This window comes from Rhipicephalus sanguineus, unplaced genomic scaffold (assembly GCF_013339695.2).
Source record: "Rhipicephalus sanguineus isolate Rsan-2018 unplaced genomic scaffold, BIME_Rsan_1.4 Seq196, whole genome shotgun sequence".
In the NCBI taxonomy this organism is placed as follows: Eukaryota; Metazoa; Arthropoda; class Arachnida; order Ixodida; family Ixodidae; genus Rhipicephalus; species Rhipicephalus sanguineus.
In genome coordinates, this window is record NW_023614738.1 from 39,064 (window position 1) to 60,001 (window position 20,938).

General features: G+C 47.1%; 1 protein-coding gene across 2 annotated transcripts in view; it reads right to left on the reverse strand.

Moving 5' to 3' along the window:
- Positions 1-18,727, reverse strand: part of LOC119376693 (cytospin-A) — a 30,591-nt gene extending 11,864 nt beyond the window's left edge. Inside the window, exons 1-4 of one of the 2 annotated variants that reach the window (XM_037646444.2) lie at positions 18,476-18,727; positions 13,741-13,883; positions 11,672-11,856; positions 3,491-3,658 (exon numbers count right to left, since the gene is read on the reverse strand). In XM_037646444.2, coding sequence (XP_037502372.1) covers positions 3,491-3,658; positions 11,672-11,856; positions 13,741-13,883; positions 18,476-18,678 — 699 coding nt within the window. In that variant the 5' untranslated portion in view covers positions 18,679-18,727. The remainder of the gene's footprint in view (positions 1-3,490; positions 3,659-11,671; positions 11,857-13,740; positions 13,884-18,475) is intronic. The other variant, XM_037646445.2, reaches the window with a different exon arrangement.
- Between the last annotated feature and the right edge of the window lie 2,211 nt (positions 18,728-20,938).

A 20,938-nucleotide genomic window follows, 5' to 3' on the forward strand; every position in this document is an offset into this window, starting at 1 on the left:
CGACGCCGCATTCGCAGTTATTGCTTGTCGTATGTTATGGTGTATTTCATGTGTTACGTTGTTGAGTGTGTGTTATGTTATCCAAGTATTCATTGTCCGCATGTAATTGTTTTAGCGAGTGACTAGATTGTAAGAAGATTCGGCCGGCGAGCTCGCCGAATGTAAAAGCAGTGTGTAATAAACTTGAATGTGTTCGTTGAACCGACCGCGTCTGCTGTCTTCCGTGTGCTCTGAGAGCCGGCGATAATAAGAACACACGATCACGGATCCCACACGATGAAACAAGTCGAGGTATAGCATTGAATGGACGGCCAGGATTCTGAATACAGACGTAGTTGAAATTTTCGGAAAACGTTTCACGACCCCTTTAAAACTATTTTCAACCACAGTTTTTTGGTGCATGTCCCTGTGTTGTAAGGTGTTGTAAGATCCCTGTCATTTCTGTATGCCAATTTACATCTGTCTGACGAATACAGCTCCAAATTTCGGCACATGCAAGTTTTGCAAAGCGACACTGCGTCCTGAAATCGAAGGTCAACCGAACTGCGTGCCACTTGATGCTTTCCAGGCCCCCACATACAGCGGCTTCTTCTACAGAGCTAGACACGTTTGTTCAGCAAGCTCTGCAATTTCACACAGCCACATCTCTGGTCATCATCAATGCAGACTAAAAAGGATTCTGAGAACGCTTGAAATATTGAAAGGTTTGGTACTGCTTGTGGTGCATACACGGCATGCTATTCGGAAAAAAGCTTCGAAGAGTGCCTGTCCATGGTGAGAATGAATAGAAGGTTGTGCAAAAATGGTCAAAAATAGAATCTGAAGCAATTTTCACACAACAGCACAGGATACAAGAAAGCTTCATGTACGCTCCAGGGAAATAATGCAATAAGGATAAAATGACACATCTCTCAAATTTTCATACCATTTTTCTCGACGCATTTTCTCACGAATGCTCATGATGGAAAGAACTCTGGTTTTTGATATCAGAGCTTGAGCACGAATCTTGAGCATGAAACAAGGCATATTCGTCCGTAGGGTAATTTGGGAGGTAAAGTTTCATAAGACATGCTACCATGGAATATCCTCAAGTCTTCTCTTCCTTTTTTTTTTTTAAATTGGAATGTTGAATGCAAGTGCAAGTTGTAATGGTGCCAATTAGTATACATGACTTTTTTTCAATGAAAGCTACTCAAATAAATATAGCATGGGTCACAGTAGCATACCTAGTTTGGACTGTGCTAATCTAATGTAAAAGTTTAATGTTGAACAGTAGTTCTTGAGTATAAACATTGTCAACTGGAACTTTTGAAGAGCCATAACTCTCAGACAAACTATCTTACAACAATGAAAATGGGCACTAATACTATAGACATGCTTTCAACTTTTGATTAAAATTAAGCCACCAGTTCATACGTTCTTTTTTATAAGTCCACCTTAAAGGGACACTAAAGAGCAAAACGATTTTTCTCGCATTAGTAAAGTAGTCTTCCACGATACCAAAAAACAGCACGCTTGCTGCGAGAAGACGCTTAATAAGCAAGAAAACGCGCAAAAAGAAAATACAGGTGGCGACGCCACCTTGGAATTCCCGCACCATTTGTCGTGACGTCACATATTTTTGACGGCGCCTGCTTGTGCCTACGTAGTTCCTAATCGGTTAAACCGAAGTACATTGTCCTCTGAGGGGGCCAGAGACTTGACATAACGAGTTTGTGGAAATTTCGTCGAGCCAGTGGTGCCAAAGTACGTTAAATGCTCTTTGAAACCTTTTACGTCACGAATTACAAAGTTCGGCGCGAAATTTAAAAATGAAACTTTGAACTTGGTTTTCTCCTCTAAGGATAAACCTATGGTGGTGAAATAAACTACACAAGAGTTCTCCGAGCACACTTTATCAATCTAAACCAATTCATTGTTTCTCTCTAGTGTCCCTTTAACAATCCCACAAAAAAAAACATAATGCACCATCATTTCAGTAACAACAAATTTCTGGCTATCAAACTTTGGGCAATTGTGAATTCCAGGAAAGCCGGCTTCGCACTATTCTAGGTGAAGTGATCATCTCAGATAATCTGTGGAAGACAGATAACAATACAGTAGACTCTTGATAATGCAAACTGGGGGGACCTCAGGATTTTGTTTGAATTATCAGATGCAAGAATTATCAGAAGTTCTCATAAATTTGACTCAGGGCAACATACCAACTAGTGTTGTGATGTTTATTGTTTCTAAGTGTCGCAGCAACATCACAGACAGCTCTGCATGATTGCCAGCAACCATACTGATACTCATTATTATACAATGCATGCCCGCGTGTGCAATTAAGAGACGAAATGTGTTGCATCCAGTGACAGTTGGTAGCCCCATCCCGTTCTTAGGACGCTTTCCCGCACGACAGCAGTGTACTGCTGCGAAATTGACTTTAAGAAGCACTCGGCACACGGTAGATTAAAGCAAGACCCACGGTGACAGAATAGGACAGGTGGCCAAATGCGCCGCTTCGCCAATGCAGCGCGCGTCATGAAATTGCTCGAGTTGCCACCACTTCTCCGCAAGGTGGCAGCAGGGGTTCTCTTGGCCGATTTCTCCGCTCCGGTGCGTTTGAAAGTACGTTGCCGGCGTGCGCCGAGAGTATTCAAACTGCAATTTTAGAAAGACCTTTTCAGAAAGACCTTCACACGCATACCCAGCGATCAGCACTCTGTGTCAGTCTTATCGAGATTACCTGCGTCGATTAGAAAATTTTAAGTTACATGAAGCCTGGTATACTTACTTTTCTGGGCGAAGCTGGCAGACAGCCACTACAAGCTATTAAAAACACAACGTTTTAAAGCCACAAAAATAGCTATAGTAACCGTCCTTTACAGCACAGCGAAAGCTTACGATGCGTGTCTTTCGGCCCAGAAACCCGTCGTAAACCTAGCGGCGACTGCGAGCAACTCGAGCAGTTGGGCGACGCGCTCGCGGCGCTCGCTTTGCCACCTCTCATATTCTACCACCGTGGCCAGACTACTTAGTTTTTTTATTTTTTTCCTTTCTCAGTCACCACGTGATTGTTGGTGCGTGCCGTTTGGCTAGTCTGGCCATTTTGTAGGCAGGCAATTGGTTTAATTTGCAACTATCAGTGACAAAAGCGCGAATGTTCAGAAGGAAAAAAAGCAGCAGATATTTCTAGGCGTGACAAGCAAAAAGTTTAAATAAACTGAATTTGTGCAGTGTACCCCACTGCACAAATTCAGTTTATTTAAACTTTTTGCTTGTCCACGCCTAGAAATATCTGCTGCTTTTTCTCCTTCTGAGTTATGAGTTCGAATTAAGTGCTTTGTGAAAACATGGTGGGGTGGACCAACCAAAAATTTCAGATTTGTTTGAATTAGCTGAAAGTGTGAGAGTATATTGCACAACGAAGAACATCGTACTCATTCTTTGAACATGTAGGCATATTTAAAGGCCCTCCTGCATGAGAAGGAGCCAGCGTACAACTCACCTGTTCTCGAGCTCCATCGAGGCTGCCCGCTGAGGCTGACCTTTGCAGGGGATCCTGTTTTCCAGAGGCCTCGGCAGGTTCCACACCCAGCTGGACCAGCTTCTCACGTAGACTGCAGTTCTCCAGCTGGAGGGCCTCCAGCTGGCGGCTGCCCCCAGAGCTCTCCTGCTGCCCACACGTTATATTACTGCTACGCAAACACAGGCTTCGACAGACGGGCTCGTTTCTTTGTTTGACTCAACAACCTTGATGAAAACCAGCAGACAATGAAGCCAAGGAAGGTATAGGATACGTTAATTGTACTCTTTTAACCCTTTGCGGTCCAAAACTTTTGCCCACTTTACGGCTCTACCAGTCCGAAACTATTTTGCCAGTTTCTGGCGCCGCGAAGAAAAGCACTAACTGTGGAAAAAAAACTCACAGGACATTTATTTTTGCTCCTGCATTCCGCAGGCTACTCCTTTAGTGATCTTTGGGCAGCGTATGATACCGCTCAAAGCATTCTCCTGGGTGCAGGCCAGGGTTGTTACTGTTCCCCTGTGTGTCAACAGAGGTGTTGTCTCCACCGCCGTCGTCGTCGTCTTCGTCACTCACTTCTGTTGAATCACTGTCATCACTGTCTGGTGGAGGCACGTAATTCTCTTCCTCACTAAAGTCATCCTCGCTTTCGCTAAAAGCACCACCATAAAACGCACGCAGTGAAAACGTGGCCATGCTACTCAGCGAATTGCGCGTGAGTGGGTACGCTCTGGGCTCTGTGCTGAACATAGTGCTGCACCCTAGTGTAAAAAAAAGTAAACCTCAACAATTAAAGCTCACTTATTCCTCAAGAGATGGCACTTCATGTGTACAAAAAATGCGCGCGACTCGCAGTGAGAAAACAGAGAAATTTAAACCACGAACACCCTTGTCGGGCAGTGCCGGACAGCGGACCGCTACGGCCATGTTGCGTTGTCGGGCAGCGCCCGACAACGGACCGCAAAGGGTTAACTGTATTGTAGCAATTATGATATAAATGTGAAGAACTTAAAGTGGATGAAAAGACAATTTGCCACCGGCAGGAACCAAACTTGCAACATTTGGATAACGCATCCGATCGGGTGCGCTTACCGATGCAGAAGCAAGAAAAATTTAAGACCTGATACACCGTCAATACGACTGCATGCGGGCGACTAGATAATGTCACAAAATAGCGTGCACTGAAAGAGGCACATAACCTGGCAGCACTTTCCAGCACGAAGCCGTAGCCACAGAGTGAGAAAACAAAAGAACATTAAAAAAATGTGAACGAAGTGGCGAGCATGCCCGCACGTGCTCTCTTTGGCGGCGTTCTTTAGCTGATGACAGAAGCATTCGCTTCAGTGGGCATGTTAATTTTTTGGGGAGGTCACTTTCTGCATGCTGAAGCAAGGATTCCACAGCCTCGGAGCAAGAAATACACGTGGCTGAACACACTGCACATCTATGCTTCGTGTCTGCGGCCAAACAGGACCAATAGGTGACCGGAGCCCTTGACAACCGAAATGGCTGCAATTTCCTTGTTGGCCACCGTATATCGCTAGCATGGTATGGGTGAAATGGCTGGTGATGCATCATCACCCACATAAGCCACGCACATCATGGCCATGCACATCAGGTACATCAGCCATGGTGTGGCTGATGTACCGCTAGCTAGTGTGGCTGAGCAGGATGTAGGAGTGTGACATTATCTGGTCACAGAAAATAGTGGGATTTCAATTCCTAAATATTTCTTGCTTTATGGTCAACATTGTAGGGGTGTGCGAATATTCAACAATTTCGAATAACAAATGAAATAGCATTCTATTCAATCCAGTACTCAAATCGAATACAGCATCTTAGAAATACCGAGTATTTTTCGAATAATAAGCACCAATGAAAAAACCACAAAGAAACAAGACGTTGGAACAGAGAGGGGCAACGTTTCTTGTTTTAATCATTGAATTATACAAAGATGCATGCAGACCAAGGTTTTATGGGAGTATCGACGCTATGTTGATTAGAGGATGAAGGCGTCTTTAAAAAAGCTTAACTCTTTGAGAGTTTTCACCTTACATGTACGGCATCACCTAACAGGCACCACAGGCTTTTCCCCGTACATGTGCGGCATTGCCTGTATGCTTAAAACACGCGCATTTTTCGATCATTTCTCTTGCTTACATGTGCTGCCACGCTTCGGGGATATGTCTCTCCGTTGCTTTTTTTTTTTTTCAAAACGGCACAGAGCCTTTCACTTGCGCATTGGAACGCGCATGCGGTGCAGCTGGTTTTGGTTTTGTCCTTCAGGTGGTTATCGCTTCTCGCGCCTGCAAAGCTGATGGCTGTCTGGTTTCTAATCTCTCGAAGGGTGACCGCTTGTGACTCTCTCGTTTACTGCTCCCTGGGGCACGATTACATGTGTTTCCGTGCGGCGCTAAATTACCCAAACGATGCTGCCATGGTTGCATTTCCTGTTATGGGGACGAAGAAAAACTAACTCCGTCTCGTTGGCGATAAGACGAAGGATTACTATAGCTTTTTCACTCGTTTTGCTTTCTGGATGGGCGCACAACCATAGAGTTTTCTTCCATGCGCTCACTCACGCAGTTCGCTTACGCTATGGAAGCGCGCACCAGTTTCTCTGCTGCTAGTGAGTCGAGTGGTGATTCTTACGATGCGTACTACTCTCCAAGTGCCAAATCAGAATCTGATTCATTGGATTTCAGTTCATCACACGAGGATTTTAGATGCGAAAGTATCTTATGCTCGGGGCAGTGTCCGTTCTGCGGCGTCCACACCCATACTGCACATGCGCCAACTCTCCCCCCTCTCCTCGCGCTCACGTGAGGAGGTGGGGTCCACGGAGGAGGTGGCGTGAGCGCTGCCTCTGCTTCGTTTCTCCTTTCCCGTTTCTTGCTCTCCGCCACAGCTGTGTGCTCGTATATAATGCGGCGCACGCTCGCTCCCATTGCACTTTCCTTCGCAATGGTGCTATGGACGCTGGCGAAGCTGAACGTAAACGGCAACTCCGGCAAGCGAATCTCGAAGCTGCGAAAGCGTGCGTTCGCTGTGCTTCTATCATTCTCTCTCTGTGCAACGGTATGCGAAACACCATGAACAACGTCAACGTCAGCGCTAGTTGCACCGGCAGCGCCACCGCCGCGGAGCAGAGGAAGGCATGGGAAACCGAACGTAAACGTCAGCGTCAGCAAGCGGTAATTCAAACGCCTCGACAACCACCGTCTCATAAGTCGCATAAGAGAAACGGAAACTCGATGCGCACCCCCCACGACGCTTTCGCATCCCGCCATGGTTGCCCGTAGGGGAAGATGATGTGTAATTTTCTGATGAGTTTAGACTCTGATGATCACTCTGTGTGGAGCCTTGCTACAAAGACTATCAAACGCTGAAATGTTTTTAGTGTTAGATCATGGACATTGTTTACCCGAAAAGTGCTCTGGTGCACTTATTTTTAGGAGCGAAGCTCCTTAGGCCCGCACCCCTCCACTCCGTCGAACCTCCCTTCTCTTAAGCATCGCTTTAGGTTGCAGTGGCCGGTGACTTAAGAATAAATGTTTAGGCCTTGAGCGGTTTGGTTCTAGCGCACCAGAAATTCAAGGTTAAAAGAAAAAACATGGCCGATCCCTCTGTCATAGGAATCGGTATAACACGAAAGTGAAACGTGTCTTCACAGACGTAGTTGAGCGTTTGTTGGGCATTCTTTCGCCCCAATGGCGAAGGAATGAAATGCTATAGCAACAAATTGTAATGTCACGCGAAGAACGCAGAGCAGCTCGAAACTTGCAACGCGCTGCTCAAGCAGAAAGGGCGCACGGAACGAACATACACAGGATGAGCGCGAACTGTCACAGTTGTAACTTATTTCAGTGTGAGCAGCGCGCTCCTTCCGCAACAGCAGCCGCTGCAGTGAGCGAAGTGACCTTCGCGCTCTCGACGCAAACTTGCGGTGAGAGCACAAGACGAGATAAGCCCGCGCACGAGCGACCACGCCCTGTAGAGGCGCGCGCTCATCCGCGTGGAGCGACGACCTTTAAAGTGCGCTCTTCGAGCCCTTCGCGCCATCTCTCTAGTGATTATGAAAACACGCTGATGTACCCCGATCTCTGAGTACCGCCACCGGTAAATGATGTATATAAATAGCTCGGGGTTAGCATCACAAAGAACGTGCCATCTGTGGCTGAATCGTTTCGCGCCCCGCGCTGCGGAGCGAGGGGTCGTAAGTTCAACTCCCGGTGACAGAACTTTTTCTTCTGGTTTTTTTTCTTTGCCAACTGTTAGTCTTTATATTTTACAACGTCGTATCCGTGATGGAAATACGTCAGTGGTGGACCCCGGCATAAAACACTTTCGTATTAATAAGCTCTTTGCACAACTGGTTATAATGGTCGTCTTCACTTTCACCCTGTTTATCGTGGATTGTGAAATGACAACCATTATTCTAGTGCACTACGAGCACTTTGTCGAAGGTACAGTCGAATCCCGCTATAACGAATACCGCTACAACGAAATTTCCGCCACAACGAATAATTTTCGATTCCCCGTCAGCCGCCCATAGAAAACAATGCGAAAAATGTCTCGTCACAACGAATACTTTTTCTGGGTATTTCCGCTTGAACGAAGTTTTCGCAAGTGCCACCACATAAGGAAAAGGAGCTTGCCTAGGATTGCCGCGAAATTCCGCTAGAAATTCGACCATTTCTCGTTGCCAGAGCCGTGCGGCCGCATCGCAAGACCCGTGTCTTCATCGGAGACATGCTTTCTGCCACCTCACGCACATCCCGGTAAATTTTTCGCCATTGATATGCTCGGCGACAGATCGTCCATCCGCCATGATGCTGCCGGCGGATTTGATGCGCGTGCGGGCCGCGGAAGAATCGTTGATGAACTCCCGCCATTGTTTTGACGTAGCACTCAAAACAAAACTACTGCTCGTCGTCACAAGCCCCGCGATCGTGAATGACATCCATGGCGTTTTGAAGGCACACACGCCGCCAGCGCGCACCTAGTCCAAGCGTAACTGCATTCTGCCGCAACCGCTGTGAATACAAATGCGGTCGTGTCGACGCGACCACGGGCGACCACGAAAGTACGCGCGCATCCATCGAACGTACGCGCACCGACTCAATGCAATGCTGCGGCCAAAACCACGGTAGACGCGATCAGAGATAGCAACGACGCAGTCCTGACGGCACACGCACGGCCAGCGCGCACAGATTGAAAACGGAACTACCGTCGCTACCGTTTGCCGGAAGCGCTGCGCAGAAAACGGCGGCAGAGACCGCCGTCGCTATCGTCGCGATTATCGATAGCGAATATGCTGAAGTACGCAGCTAACACACCGGAAGAAAGATTAAAGGCAACAAAGTCGTAAAACGACACGAAGCGTTTCGACTTTCCTTTCTCTCGCTTATGACTGTGGTAGTGCGGAGCTTCGGCACTTCGTTTTCACTTAGCCTCTACCGAACTTTGGCACGCTCCTTCGCGGCGCTACGCGCTCGGCACGCTTCGAGGGTAGCCTGCATATAGTATTTGCTCGTGTATAACCCACGTGTATAACTCGCCTATTGACGCAAAGCCGCCTTCATTGCGTTGCCGTGAAGCCAACTTGCGCAACGAAATTCGCGTATAACCCGCACCCCGAGTTTAGCGCTAAATTTTCTGTATATTTTGTGCGTGTTATACGCGAGAAAATACATTCACACGGTGTGCCGCCAAGTGCGTCCGAGTTAGCGACAGTTAAATGCAAAGGACAATGCATGCGCTTGCCGGGACCAAAGGACGAGTCATGATCATCAGATATTCCTAACTTTTGGGGTATATAGATGAAATTTCGCTGCAACGAAATTCCGCGACAACGAACTTTTTCGCGCGTCCCGTCAATTTCATTGTAGCGGGATTTGACTGTAGTAGCAGACGGTCTCCCCACCCGACACCGGCGCAAAAAGACAATGAAACGCTGCACGCGCCGAAAGCGCGCGGCATTCCGTCGCCGCCCGTTGCAGGTCCCCGCCGCATCACCGCTCGCACCCCTCTCCCACCTGTCTCCCTCTCCCTGCACTGCGCGCGTCGCGCACTCACTCGCTCAGTCGTTCCTGCCACCGAGTGCAGCAGACGCTCTCCCCACCCGCACCCCGCCCTACTGCCTTCATGAAAGCCCGCAGCGAGATCAGGCGCATAGTCGTTTGCGTCCCATTTCTAAGGAGCTTCGCTCATCAGTTTTATTCGTACAAGGAACTGCTAGTTTCTGTTATGTCTGTGAGCTATGTTAATACAATGCATAACTTTTATTCATAAAAAATCATAAAAGATTTTTTTTTGGAATTTTGCTTGATGTTACTACAAATAAACTATGTATATGTGACAACAAAAATGATTTTTTTGTCACTTTACGGTCAGAAAAAAGTTTTAGACAATTTTTTTCTTACATAGAATTGTCTGACGAAATTATTTCAGCAATAAAAGATTTACACATTTTTGGACTGCATTTCGCAAAACAATTCGATCCTCAAAGGGCTCCAGTATCACCTAAGTGACAGAGTCATCAATCCACTATCTTCATCTTGACATTCAGAGTGATCATGAATATTGTTTAGTACAGTGAAACCTCGGTGATATGATCACAGCTCATACGAATTTCGGGGTGATACGAATTTTTCATTGGTCCCGGCCAAGGCCCCATTGACCTGCAATGTAATGGAGTGCGGTTGTTGTGAACCGATTTTCACCCAGCAACGTTTGATACAAATGTACGCTACCGCCTAGGCACAAAGAGGTGCTGTCCGCGCTGTCGCGGAAGACGCTCCAAGCACGTGCGAGCGTGAGAACGCAAGCATGGGCATGCGCGCCGCACCACCAAATCATCAGAATCACAGTGTAAGAAAAACACTTTTCTTACGGTCAGAATAAACCTTCAGAGACGCGTCACGGCCTCCGAGATTGTATGCGCGAATCTTTGAGGCTCTTAGGTGCCTCCATGTGCCTTCGCATTTAGATTAGAACATCAGCGTTATGTTTTTTTTTTTTTCTAACGCGTCCGCGCAGGCTGCTGTCGTTGTACTGTGTTTACACTTGCCTGCCTCATGCATCAGACATCCTATGAAAGGTGGACGAAGACCGAAAGAAGGCGAGGACGGTCTTGGCGAAGGAGTCAGGCCTCACAACGTCAACATGCGCGACCGTCGAGTTCGCACTTGTGCGGGCACGGCCGTAAATCGTCCAAAAAACATACCCAACACCTCCACGATAACAAAATCATAACACAGGACCGTGGTTCTCTAATTTTGTGGCCTTGATCCATCGCGTCAAAGCGCTTCTTTAGTTATTTTCGCTGCAGTACTCCGGTGTCATGCAAAAAACATACTAAAACATACTAAGGGGCTACTGCTGTCGCGGGTCACAACGCACCTGGTTCATAAATTAAATACGCGCGTACGGGCCGCATATTTAGGAATGCTGGTATGATTGCCGACATCCAATAACTTAACTGACAATCATTCAGGGTTCTTCCCGACTTGCTGCGGCCCTGAAAAACAATAAATGAAAATGTACGCGAGCTTTCATTTGTCGCATGCTAATTTTCCATGCTTTCTGGTGATACGAATATTTTTGCTGGTCCCGTGAGATTCGTATCACCGAGGTTTCACTGTATTTGCGTATCAGTTTTATTTAAAAGCTGTTGACAAGTGCCACCTTGAGTACTATACTCACTCATATATTTCAACTTGCAGTTACACAATATTTCTAGGGCTCTTTAGTTACTGCTGTATACAAGCTTACCTCAGTTTACAAAATTGTGGTATTTGTTTGTCGGTTAAAAGTAATCGTTACGTTCCGCTGTTAAAGCTAATGAGTATTTGTTTCAAACTAATGCTGTGGAATACTTGGGCTGTTTCGAAAATGGTTAAATTACTATTTAGGGCTGCTTTGGAAATGGTTGCTTTACTATTCAAATAGTATTCGATTTGTATTCGATTCAGTGTCATGGCTATTCAATTTGTATTCGATTTGGTTCTAAAATTCACTATTCGCACACCCCTACAACATTCACAAGGGTGTGTTTTGGACAAGAGCATGTGACGTGCTTACTACTTCCCTTGTCCATATGTTTTTGTGTCAAGACTACCCATCAGTGAAGTGGGTAAGAGCCAGGTAACGGAGGCCCACCTTGAGATGCTTGATCTCCATGCGCAAAGTAGCAATCTCGGCCTTCTTGCTCTCAGCGTTGCGCACCAACTCGGAGACCTGTTGCTCCAGCAAGCTCTTCTCCCGCTCCAGTTGCAGGATGGTCGTGGGCGATGCCTTGCCTGCGCTCTCCGATGTTTGGGTGCCCACTGTAGGCTGCCCCAGCCCTGAAATAAACACCATCACGGAGGCCTCAGGATAAATATTGACCACCTGGGGCTCTTTAGTGGGCATCTATATCTAGGGTAGCCAGGAATAGACCTTGCGACTTCAGCACAGAATGCCACAGCCACTGTATGTTTGTACAGTTAAACCTGCCTATAATGAACCTCCATACAAGGAATTCCTCGATATTACGAATTTTTTTTATTCCCCGCCGTTACTCCACAGAAGCACATGTATTTGCGACCTCTATGTAACAAAGTGGCAGCGGGAGACACCCTTGATATAATGAATTTTCGCTGGCGACAACCTAGAAATTTTGCCCCAAATTCCGTCATTTTGGCACGAGCAGGAGCCGCATGTATCTTCCGCGGTTGTCCCGCCGACGAGAGCGCGAAGCAGCGTCGACTGCGAGCGCTCGCTTGTGCGCACGGGTCTGCACGAGGCGGGCCGCTCATGGGTGCCACCACGCTAACCGCGCTGGCTTTCTATTTAAAAAAAAAAAAAGAAGGAGAATGAAAATCGCCTTTTGCGTTGGCAGCACCACTCTTCGGTTGTTGCAGTAGTCTCTGAACCGCACTTGGTTAACGTGACGCCAGGTGACGCCACTAAAAAAAATCCTTGCTCCCTGTCACGGAGTCATTCCGCTTCGAGTTCGCGCCGCATATGTGGGGCCGTGCCATATATGGAGTTCGCTCTTTGTTTTCAACACCGTGTGCGCGTGCGTGGTTTCTCTGCGCGCGCATGGAGCAGCCCCTGACTACCATCAGCCCCTGGCATGGAGCAGCCCCTGACGAATTGCAGTTTTTGCGATTTTTTTTAATGCCGACAATTGTGTCGTCACTACCGAGGAGATGTCAGATTAGGCACTGGTGGAAACTATCCGCGACCACGGTGACAACGACGGATCTTTGGAGGTCGACTCGTCACTGTCGTCACGCGCTTTGCAGTCTTGCGCCGCGCCGCGGGTTCGAGAGACCGTGCCCTCTGAGACTGGCTCCAGCAACGCGACGGCGCATTGCCGGAGCCAATCTCGGAGGCCACGGCTAGACGATGACGGAGCAGCGTTGTATTGATGTGCTACGAACGTTCAGTATTGCCATCCCTCACAAACAAGCAATAGAGCAAAAATAACTCAGTTTGTTGCCGTTAAATAAATGTTTTGGGTGAGCTCTGCCTTCAGTTCCCCTTGTTTTTAATTTGTGCATTTCTTTTCCCAACTTTTGTGCTGAAACTGGATATAACGAAAACCTGTTTATAACGAATTTTTGGGGAATCTGTCAATTTCGTTATATCCAGGTCTAACTGTATGAAGGACGAGAAAATAAAGCTGAGAATGGCATCAGAATAGGAAGCATATGAAATGAGAAGCTCTACAAGCACAGCATCTATGGCCGACACGTGGAAGAAAAAACTGAACATCAGGACAGTGGCCTTTGTACTGCTGGTGACACAGATTAGGCTTATAGTGATGAGCTATGTAAATTTCAATTACTGGCAGTTAAAGATACTATAAGCTACAAGTGCTGCACATACTTATCTGTTAATAATAACTGTTGAGATTTTACATCCAAAAACCCCAATGATTATGAGAGACGCTGTAGTGGAGGGCTCAAGGAATTTCGACCACCTGGGGTTCTTTAACAAGCACCTAAATCTAAGTACATGGGCCTCTAGAATTTTGCCTCCATCGAAACACGGGCACCATGACCCGGATCCACTCTTGCGACCGTCAAGTCAGCAGTGAAGCACCATAACCGCTAGACCACTATGGCAGGTCATACTTCACTGATGACAGTAAACCTTGAGCTTTATCGCCAGTGGCTAGAAAATTTGCAGTCACAAAAGTTGTAAGCACGCTACGTTTGTGTGGTTAATGTAGTGCTTACCAGAATGAGGCTTCTTGTGCTCTTTTGTCTGGCCATTGGAGTCCAGGCTATCTTTGCTTGAGGATGACTTGATGCTGCCACACTTTCGAGTGCCAGAGCTGCCTCGGGACAGCATATTCTCCTTGTTCACTGGGTCAGAACGCCTGCAAAGCACAGGAGAGCAAGAAATAAACAAACACAGGGAGAAGAAGACCGTTGCAGTAGCAGGCTCCCAACGACATGCATTGCAGCTTGCTTCCTTCCTGTTGCATTAATCTGCAGTGTAAGGCATCAGCAAACCTAAAAAAAAATGCAGAGGTTTCACTTTTTTCTTATTTCGCTATTTGGAAGATGACATCTGTTGTGTGTTGTAGAACAATCCTTTGATACTTGAACCGTCAAATAAATTTCTGATGATTTACGATCGTGGTGACTGTTTAACACTACAAAAATTACCAAGGACAAAATAAGTACACAACGCACACGGGCACATGGTTCAAGAATCGAGTCATCCCTCCGTAAAAGACATGTTCTTGTACAAACTAGGTCATGAAATGTGGTGTCCCAGTGATGCTACCGAGGACTTCTGATTTGGAGCAATTTTTGGAGCAGCAAAATTTCCGTTTTGGAGCACTTTGGAGCAGCAAAATTTTCATCTTGGAGCACTTTGGAGCAGCGAATTTTACATCCTGGAGTGCAATACAGAAGAAGCATATTGCATTAAAGGGGTACTGACACGACTATTTTTAGTTGTCGTTTTTTGCGTCAAATGAAAGGTCAAGCCCTCAAGAGCCCAGAAAAGGTGGTGCTAAGCGCGAGTGCGCCCTGAAAAAGTAATTACAGTATGTTTTTAAAAGCTAGTTTCGGTTCCTACTGTACCCTGACGTCACAACACGGTATGAGCTTCTAGTCACGTGCTCGCACAATATATAGTGACGTTTCCGCGCACAAGCGGCCATTTTGGAAGTTTTTATGACGTACAAGCGGCCATCTTGGAAGTTTCGGTACCTAACGTCATCACAACAAGCCAGACTGCTGCGTGAAGTCACCAGAATTTGTACTGTAGCCTGACGTCAAGCTAGTGTCGATGTCAGTAGGTGCGCCATGGAAAAATTGACTTTAATATCAAATTAAAATATCTTATCAGCATTTGCTGAGCTTCACACTTGCTCAGAGCCGTCTCTGCATACAGGAGATATGTATGGCAGAGTAAACTCGCCTTCGAAAAAAGGTGTCAGTACCCCTTTAACATTCAAGCACCTGAGTATTATTATGGGGCTCTTATGAAGGCTAGATATATTTCAATTCATTGCAAATCTCATGGAAAAAATCATCTCAGGAGCATAGGCGTGCGCACAGGGGGGGGGGGGGGGGGGGGGCAGGGAGGGGGGCGGCCGCCCCCCCCTAATCACCTAAGAGGGGGGGCTCAAAATCTGCCCCGTACATTGACCCTTGCGATAGCAATTATATGGACACTCTCGGCGGATTTTTGCCGTCGCCGTTGCGGTAATTTTCCGTATAAAGTCCAAATTAATAACATCACCACGCGCATTCTAGCCGCGGGTGCTGGCGACGAACGCGGCTGAAGCGGAGATGAAACTAGCCGGACGGGTCTGTCTCCGCCGCACGGACAGCTCATGAGATAACATCTTCCCGCGTGCGGGCCTGCCGTCGATTGCTCATCAAACAGAGAGGAAACGCCCCGCCCGTCTTTCGTAAGGAGCATGAAGGGACGCCAGGGGAGCGAAAGGGGGGGAGGACCGCATCGTTCAAAGGGCGCGGTCGCTTGCGCGCGCGCTACCTCGAGGCATCAGGAGACGGCTCGTAAACTTGCTGTGCTCTCAACGCTTACTCCGCGTTTAGAGAACTCAGAGCAAGAAAACGCTTCGGTTCCTGGAGGGGCCATATTCCCTTAAACCAGCGTTTGAGTTCCGCGAGATCAGATCCAAAAGAGTTAGCTGCTAGTCTTACTTCGTTTCACAATACAATTTTTTGGTATCGCATTCATTGCTTCGCTCTTAAAGGTCAACTCCGGCGATTTCTTGGCCATGTCAAAGTAATGGTGCTTTTATGTTCCTGAGACGCTCCTGTTACGGGCCCGATGGCAGGAATACTCGGCAAATTGGAGAATAATTTTAAATAAGCAAAAAAGCGCAACACCGAAACCGAAACCCAACCAAGTGTACTGTCTACGTATGACGTAGACGTTGTTACGAACTAACCGGAAGTCGTGCAAGGCATGCCGGTCACGCCGGCGCGGAGTATGAAAATTGTGACAGTCGGGACGACCAGCGAAGCGCCGGCCAAACCAACGCTGTCTGTCGCCTTGTGCACAGCAGACGCTCGCTGTAGCGGCCGAAGCGCCGAAGTTAGCGGTGCCCTCGGCTGCGTCACTTCCGCTGCCTTACCAATACAGACGTCACAGACGCAATGTTGCCAATAATTGTGGGAAGCCAGGAGGGCGTTTGCAGAGAATCTTTAAAATTCATTTGCAAACAATCTGCGCATGTCTCAAGCCTGTAATTTGGCATAAATGACGGAAACGTGCAAAGGAACGTACCCAGCGAATTTCATTGAGATCCATCGACCTCGAAAAATCGCCGGAGTTGGCCGAAACTGAGTTTTTTTAACCGTTAGCTATTGACCCCCGAAAGCGAGGGGCGGACGTGTAACATGGCGTAGCCGCTTCACTGTGGGCCGTCAGCGACGGGCCCGCAACTGACAGCTGCGCATTTGCGGCTGCTCCGACCAGGAGATATTTTACTAATGAGATGACATTTTTAAAAAAGCAAGTAAAAAATTCGAATTGGAACCCTAGCACGTGAGCTCGAAAGGGCAGGGCCTTTTAGGGGTATATTTACCGCAGAGTGATTACAAACGCGGACGTGCTGGCGGAAGGAATTACGAAAAAGCTGTTCTGGATGAAGGTCCATGGATAAAGTATCTCTAAGGAAAAGTGTAAACGCGTTTCCACCGTTCGCGTGCTCTTCCATAAACGCGAAGCAAGGAAAATTCGATATTGTCCCATATATCTACTGCGAGTGATCCCAGATTTCATTCCGCGATGTCCGGAAACAGCAGTGACAGACATTTTAGCGGCACTCATGTAGTTATTACTGAACATTGCTTTCCTTACGTGCCGTGCGACGCTTGAAACGAGCTATCACCAGCGTTTCTGGAACAGACGACGTCCGCCGATGAATCGCCGTCGCACTTTCTCGCTACCGATAGGCCTATAGACGTCACGAGCCTCTGCGGAGAGCGCGTTTTGCTGTCGAGCCGACTTGCAGAACAGAAGCTGCGTCGGCACCGTGCATGGCATCGTGGCTTACTCGGAACGCAGGCGCGAGCGCTATTTATTCAGCGGAATAATTCTTGGCCCATGATTGCGGCTTTATTGGCAGCCCCAAGATCGAGCTGCACATGTTCTGACGCGCCGGCGGTGCGATTGCCGGTGATAGACGCCCCCAAACCAGAGACTTTGGCGCAGTTTGGCGCAAATTTCGTCGATATTATCAGGATGGCGCAGTAAATGCAATTTGGCGCACTTTGGCGCAGTTGGCGCAGGAGTGGAATCACTGGGTGTCCACACGAGATTTTAGTACTGATACTGAGAAATCTGCTGGGATAAATACACAGGTCAGAAACAAACGTGCCACACATAGCATCATCATCCAGACCTAACAACTTGAATGCTTAAGCTTCGCATTGAAGAGTGGAACACGATAGTGTTTCAGGCCCTGTTGACATCATTTTTTCATTTGCTTGCCATGCTTTGCTTCTCGGTGGATACATCCACCGTGCCGTGAGGGAAGGAATGTCTGTGCGTGTGACATTTAGCATTGTAATATCTCCTAGAGCACCTACTGCAGGTACAGTTGCAAAGTGCTGACTGCACCTTTATTCACCATAGTGCGAAGTGGCAAGTACCCACTACGTGTTGGTAAGGCAGTATGCTCACCTACATAGCTCCACACTTTCTTGATGCTGTGGCTGATGATAATTCATTATGGCTGAGCCCTTTGTAATGGGTGAGCAGCTTTCATCCACTCACACATTACGCCATTCACGTGGCGAGACTCCGGGCACGATTCTACACTTCTGCCAAGCAGTATTATGTCTGTTAACATGACTCCTCGACATGACACCCTTATAAGGTCCTTTTCTGAAGCAGTTTCAAGCACTGGTGTGGCTCTATGGCAAAACACTTGACTGTCACACAGAATGCATGGATTCGATTCTGGCTTTAACTGTGATTTTAATTCTTTGCATCCATTGAGATTTTTCACTCACCGACGCCGACACCGACACTGCCTACTCCGCCGACACCAGATTTTCTGCAACATGGGCTCTTTAATACCGGTGTGACAAGGGCACTTTTGTTTGAGATCAGGGCCGACCCGGATCGGACTTCTTGATTGCGATCAACAACTTAGTCGCTGCTACATGGTCCAACCTACTCCAGATCGAGTTTGGCGTAGACGTCAGCCAAATCACGATCACAAAGCCAGATCACAGAGCCAGATCACAATGTGCAGATCGGCAATCATCTTGTACCCAATCCGGCTTCATCGCAATTAAATGTGACCATGTAGCAGCACCTGATCCGGATCGAGCCTAATCCGGAACAGTCCTGATCACGGTCAAAAGTGCCCACGTGACACCGGTATAACACTATCACATTAAACTATAGCGTACACTTAGAGAAGTTGTTCAGAGCATGGTACCCAGCAGAAAGACAAAATAAGCTACTTACGTAGTAGACATGGGCCTGTTTGTGCGCGTACGTGCTGCACCCGGTGTGCCAGCTGTACGGGAGGAGTCCTTCTTGAGCGGTGCAAAGATGCTTTCCTGACCAGCACGGCTTCTCTGCTGCAGGGCACTCAGCCCCTGGGGCAGGGCACTGTTGCCCGCTGACCGCAGGGTGCCGCCCACTGTGCGCCCAGCATTGCGCATCATCGAGCCACCTCCCGCTCAGAATGCCACAGCACTGCAAGAGATCAATGTAACTTTTTGACATTCAGCACAGAGAAGAACTCGGCACACTGGGATACACAAATGTTAAAATGAGAGCTCTGTAAACTCTTACTCTGCACAGCAAGGCCAAAAGCAACGCAAGTGGTCATCAGCTAAGCCCCACTGTCTTGAAACTGTGCACCATATACAAGTTAACACCGCTGCTCAGAAAATACTGTTCGTAACGTTAAGCTCTAATACAATTTAATCAAACAGGGTGCAAAAGTGTCATTTTCTATGCTACAAGGTTAGCCATCCATTATACCAGAATTACAGCACACCTTAGTTTACGAATGAGCCAGATTTAGATATAAATGGAGGGAGCACAATTTATGATCGAAATTTAGCGCCTAATGCAGCAATGTAGCTTTAATAAATTTCCTGCGCGAAAGAACCTATTACATTAGTAAACCACACCGGCAGGCCACATGGCACATGTTGGTTCAAGCTGTTAAATGGTAATAAAGGCATACAGGCAAACAAGGTGACAGGACAGAACAGGCACTCAATGGTATCTTAAAGGGACTGACAACCGCTCAGAACACGAATTAAGATAACCCCACTAATAGAAGAATTGTCTATTGTATTGTCTAAAACGAACCGTTTTTCTCATTAAACACCGGATTTATATTTTTATTTCTTCACTCAAAATTACTTTTGGTGCCTCTGGCAGCACATGTGAACGTGCACATGTACCTATCACGTGACCTTTTACTGGTGTATGCTATTAATTGTCTCTGTATTAGCGTCGAAATACAGCACACTTTTTATTATAATCTTTTCTAACGTAAAACGTGCAGATATGCACTCGTTTGCACTGAGCAGAACAGTGGCGCCGCCTTCGCTTGACGTATGACCCAATGCTCATGAGTGGCAGCATGAGCGTTGTTAGCTGAGAGCCTAGCGGCACCTGCCGACGTGTTGGAAAAGTACGAAGAGGGCCTCGCGGCCTCCACGATTACCTCCGGCGACATGTTGCCGGAACTAATTGCGGAGGCCACAAGTGCCTAGCTCGCGAGGCAGTAAAGAGATCTCACGTGACGACGAGCGTTCGGAAAACTTATTCTACCTGCTTTTTATATTCCAAAACGGTCGAAAATGTCAATAATAAGGTGGTTAAACGCAGTTTCACCCACTCCTGTTAAAGCGAAACCTTGAGCATAATGCGGGGAAGGCTATTGGCATCGCTATCGCTTCATAGCGTTGCTGGAGGACATCTGCGTACAGTTCAGGGGCTTTTCAGATCGAAAAATACTGCTCATAAAATAACCACGCACTTTTGGAATTAACCACTGCAGCTACAAACACTACGAAGGGTGAGCTTTCTATTGCGCCATAAAAAACTGGGTCGAGAAAAATCGGCTGTCGGTCCCTTTAACAAAGCTGTGAATCCGAATTAATTTGGTTAGCGTAGACTTGATTTCTGACACGTGTAGTAGCAGACAAATATTGGAGGTGTGCCAATTGAATGTAACTATCACAACTGCGCTAGTAGTGATGAAAAGTCGTTGAACAGGGAATGTCGCTGGAGGCAGCATTTTGGATTCATCAGAGCAGCCCCTGCTTTCCATAACAAAGTTAAAGGTACATCAAACAGCAAAATGATTTTGCTCGTATTAGTAAACTACTCTTTCATACTACCAAAAACACCACACTTGCTGCAAGAAGACGCTTAGTAAGTGAGAAAACGCGCAAAAACAAAATGTGGGTGGCGACGCCACCTTGAAGTCTCCGCACCAATCGCCGTGACGTCACATATTTTGACGGCGCCTACTAGGGCCTACGTAGTTCCTAATCGGTAAAACTGAAGTACATTGTCCTCTGAGGGAGCCATAGACTTAGCATACCAAGTTTGAGGAAATTTCGTTGGGCGAATGGCGCCAAAATACGATAAGTACACTACAATACGATAAGTACAATACGATAAGTATACGATAAATTTGTGACGTCATGCACGGAGATTTCGGTGCGAAATTTAAAAATGAAACATTGAACTTAATTTTCTCCTATATTAATAAACCTATGATGGCTAGATTAACGACATTAGAGTTCTCAGAGTACAATTTATCAATCTAAACTGATTCATTGTTTCTCTTTAGTGTCCCTTTAATGAATGCTGCCAGAGAAGGCAGTTGCTTCCCTGACAAAGACAAGTCCACTCTTTGAAACGTTGCTTTTAGCTATAATCCCTGTTCAATAATTT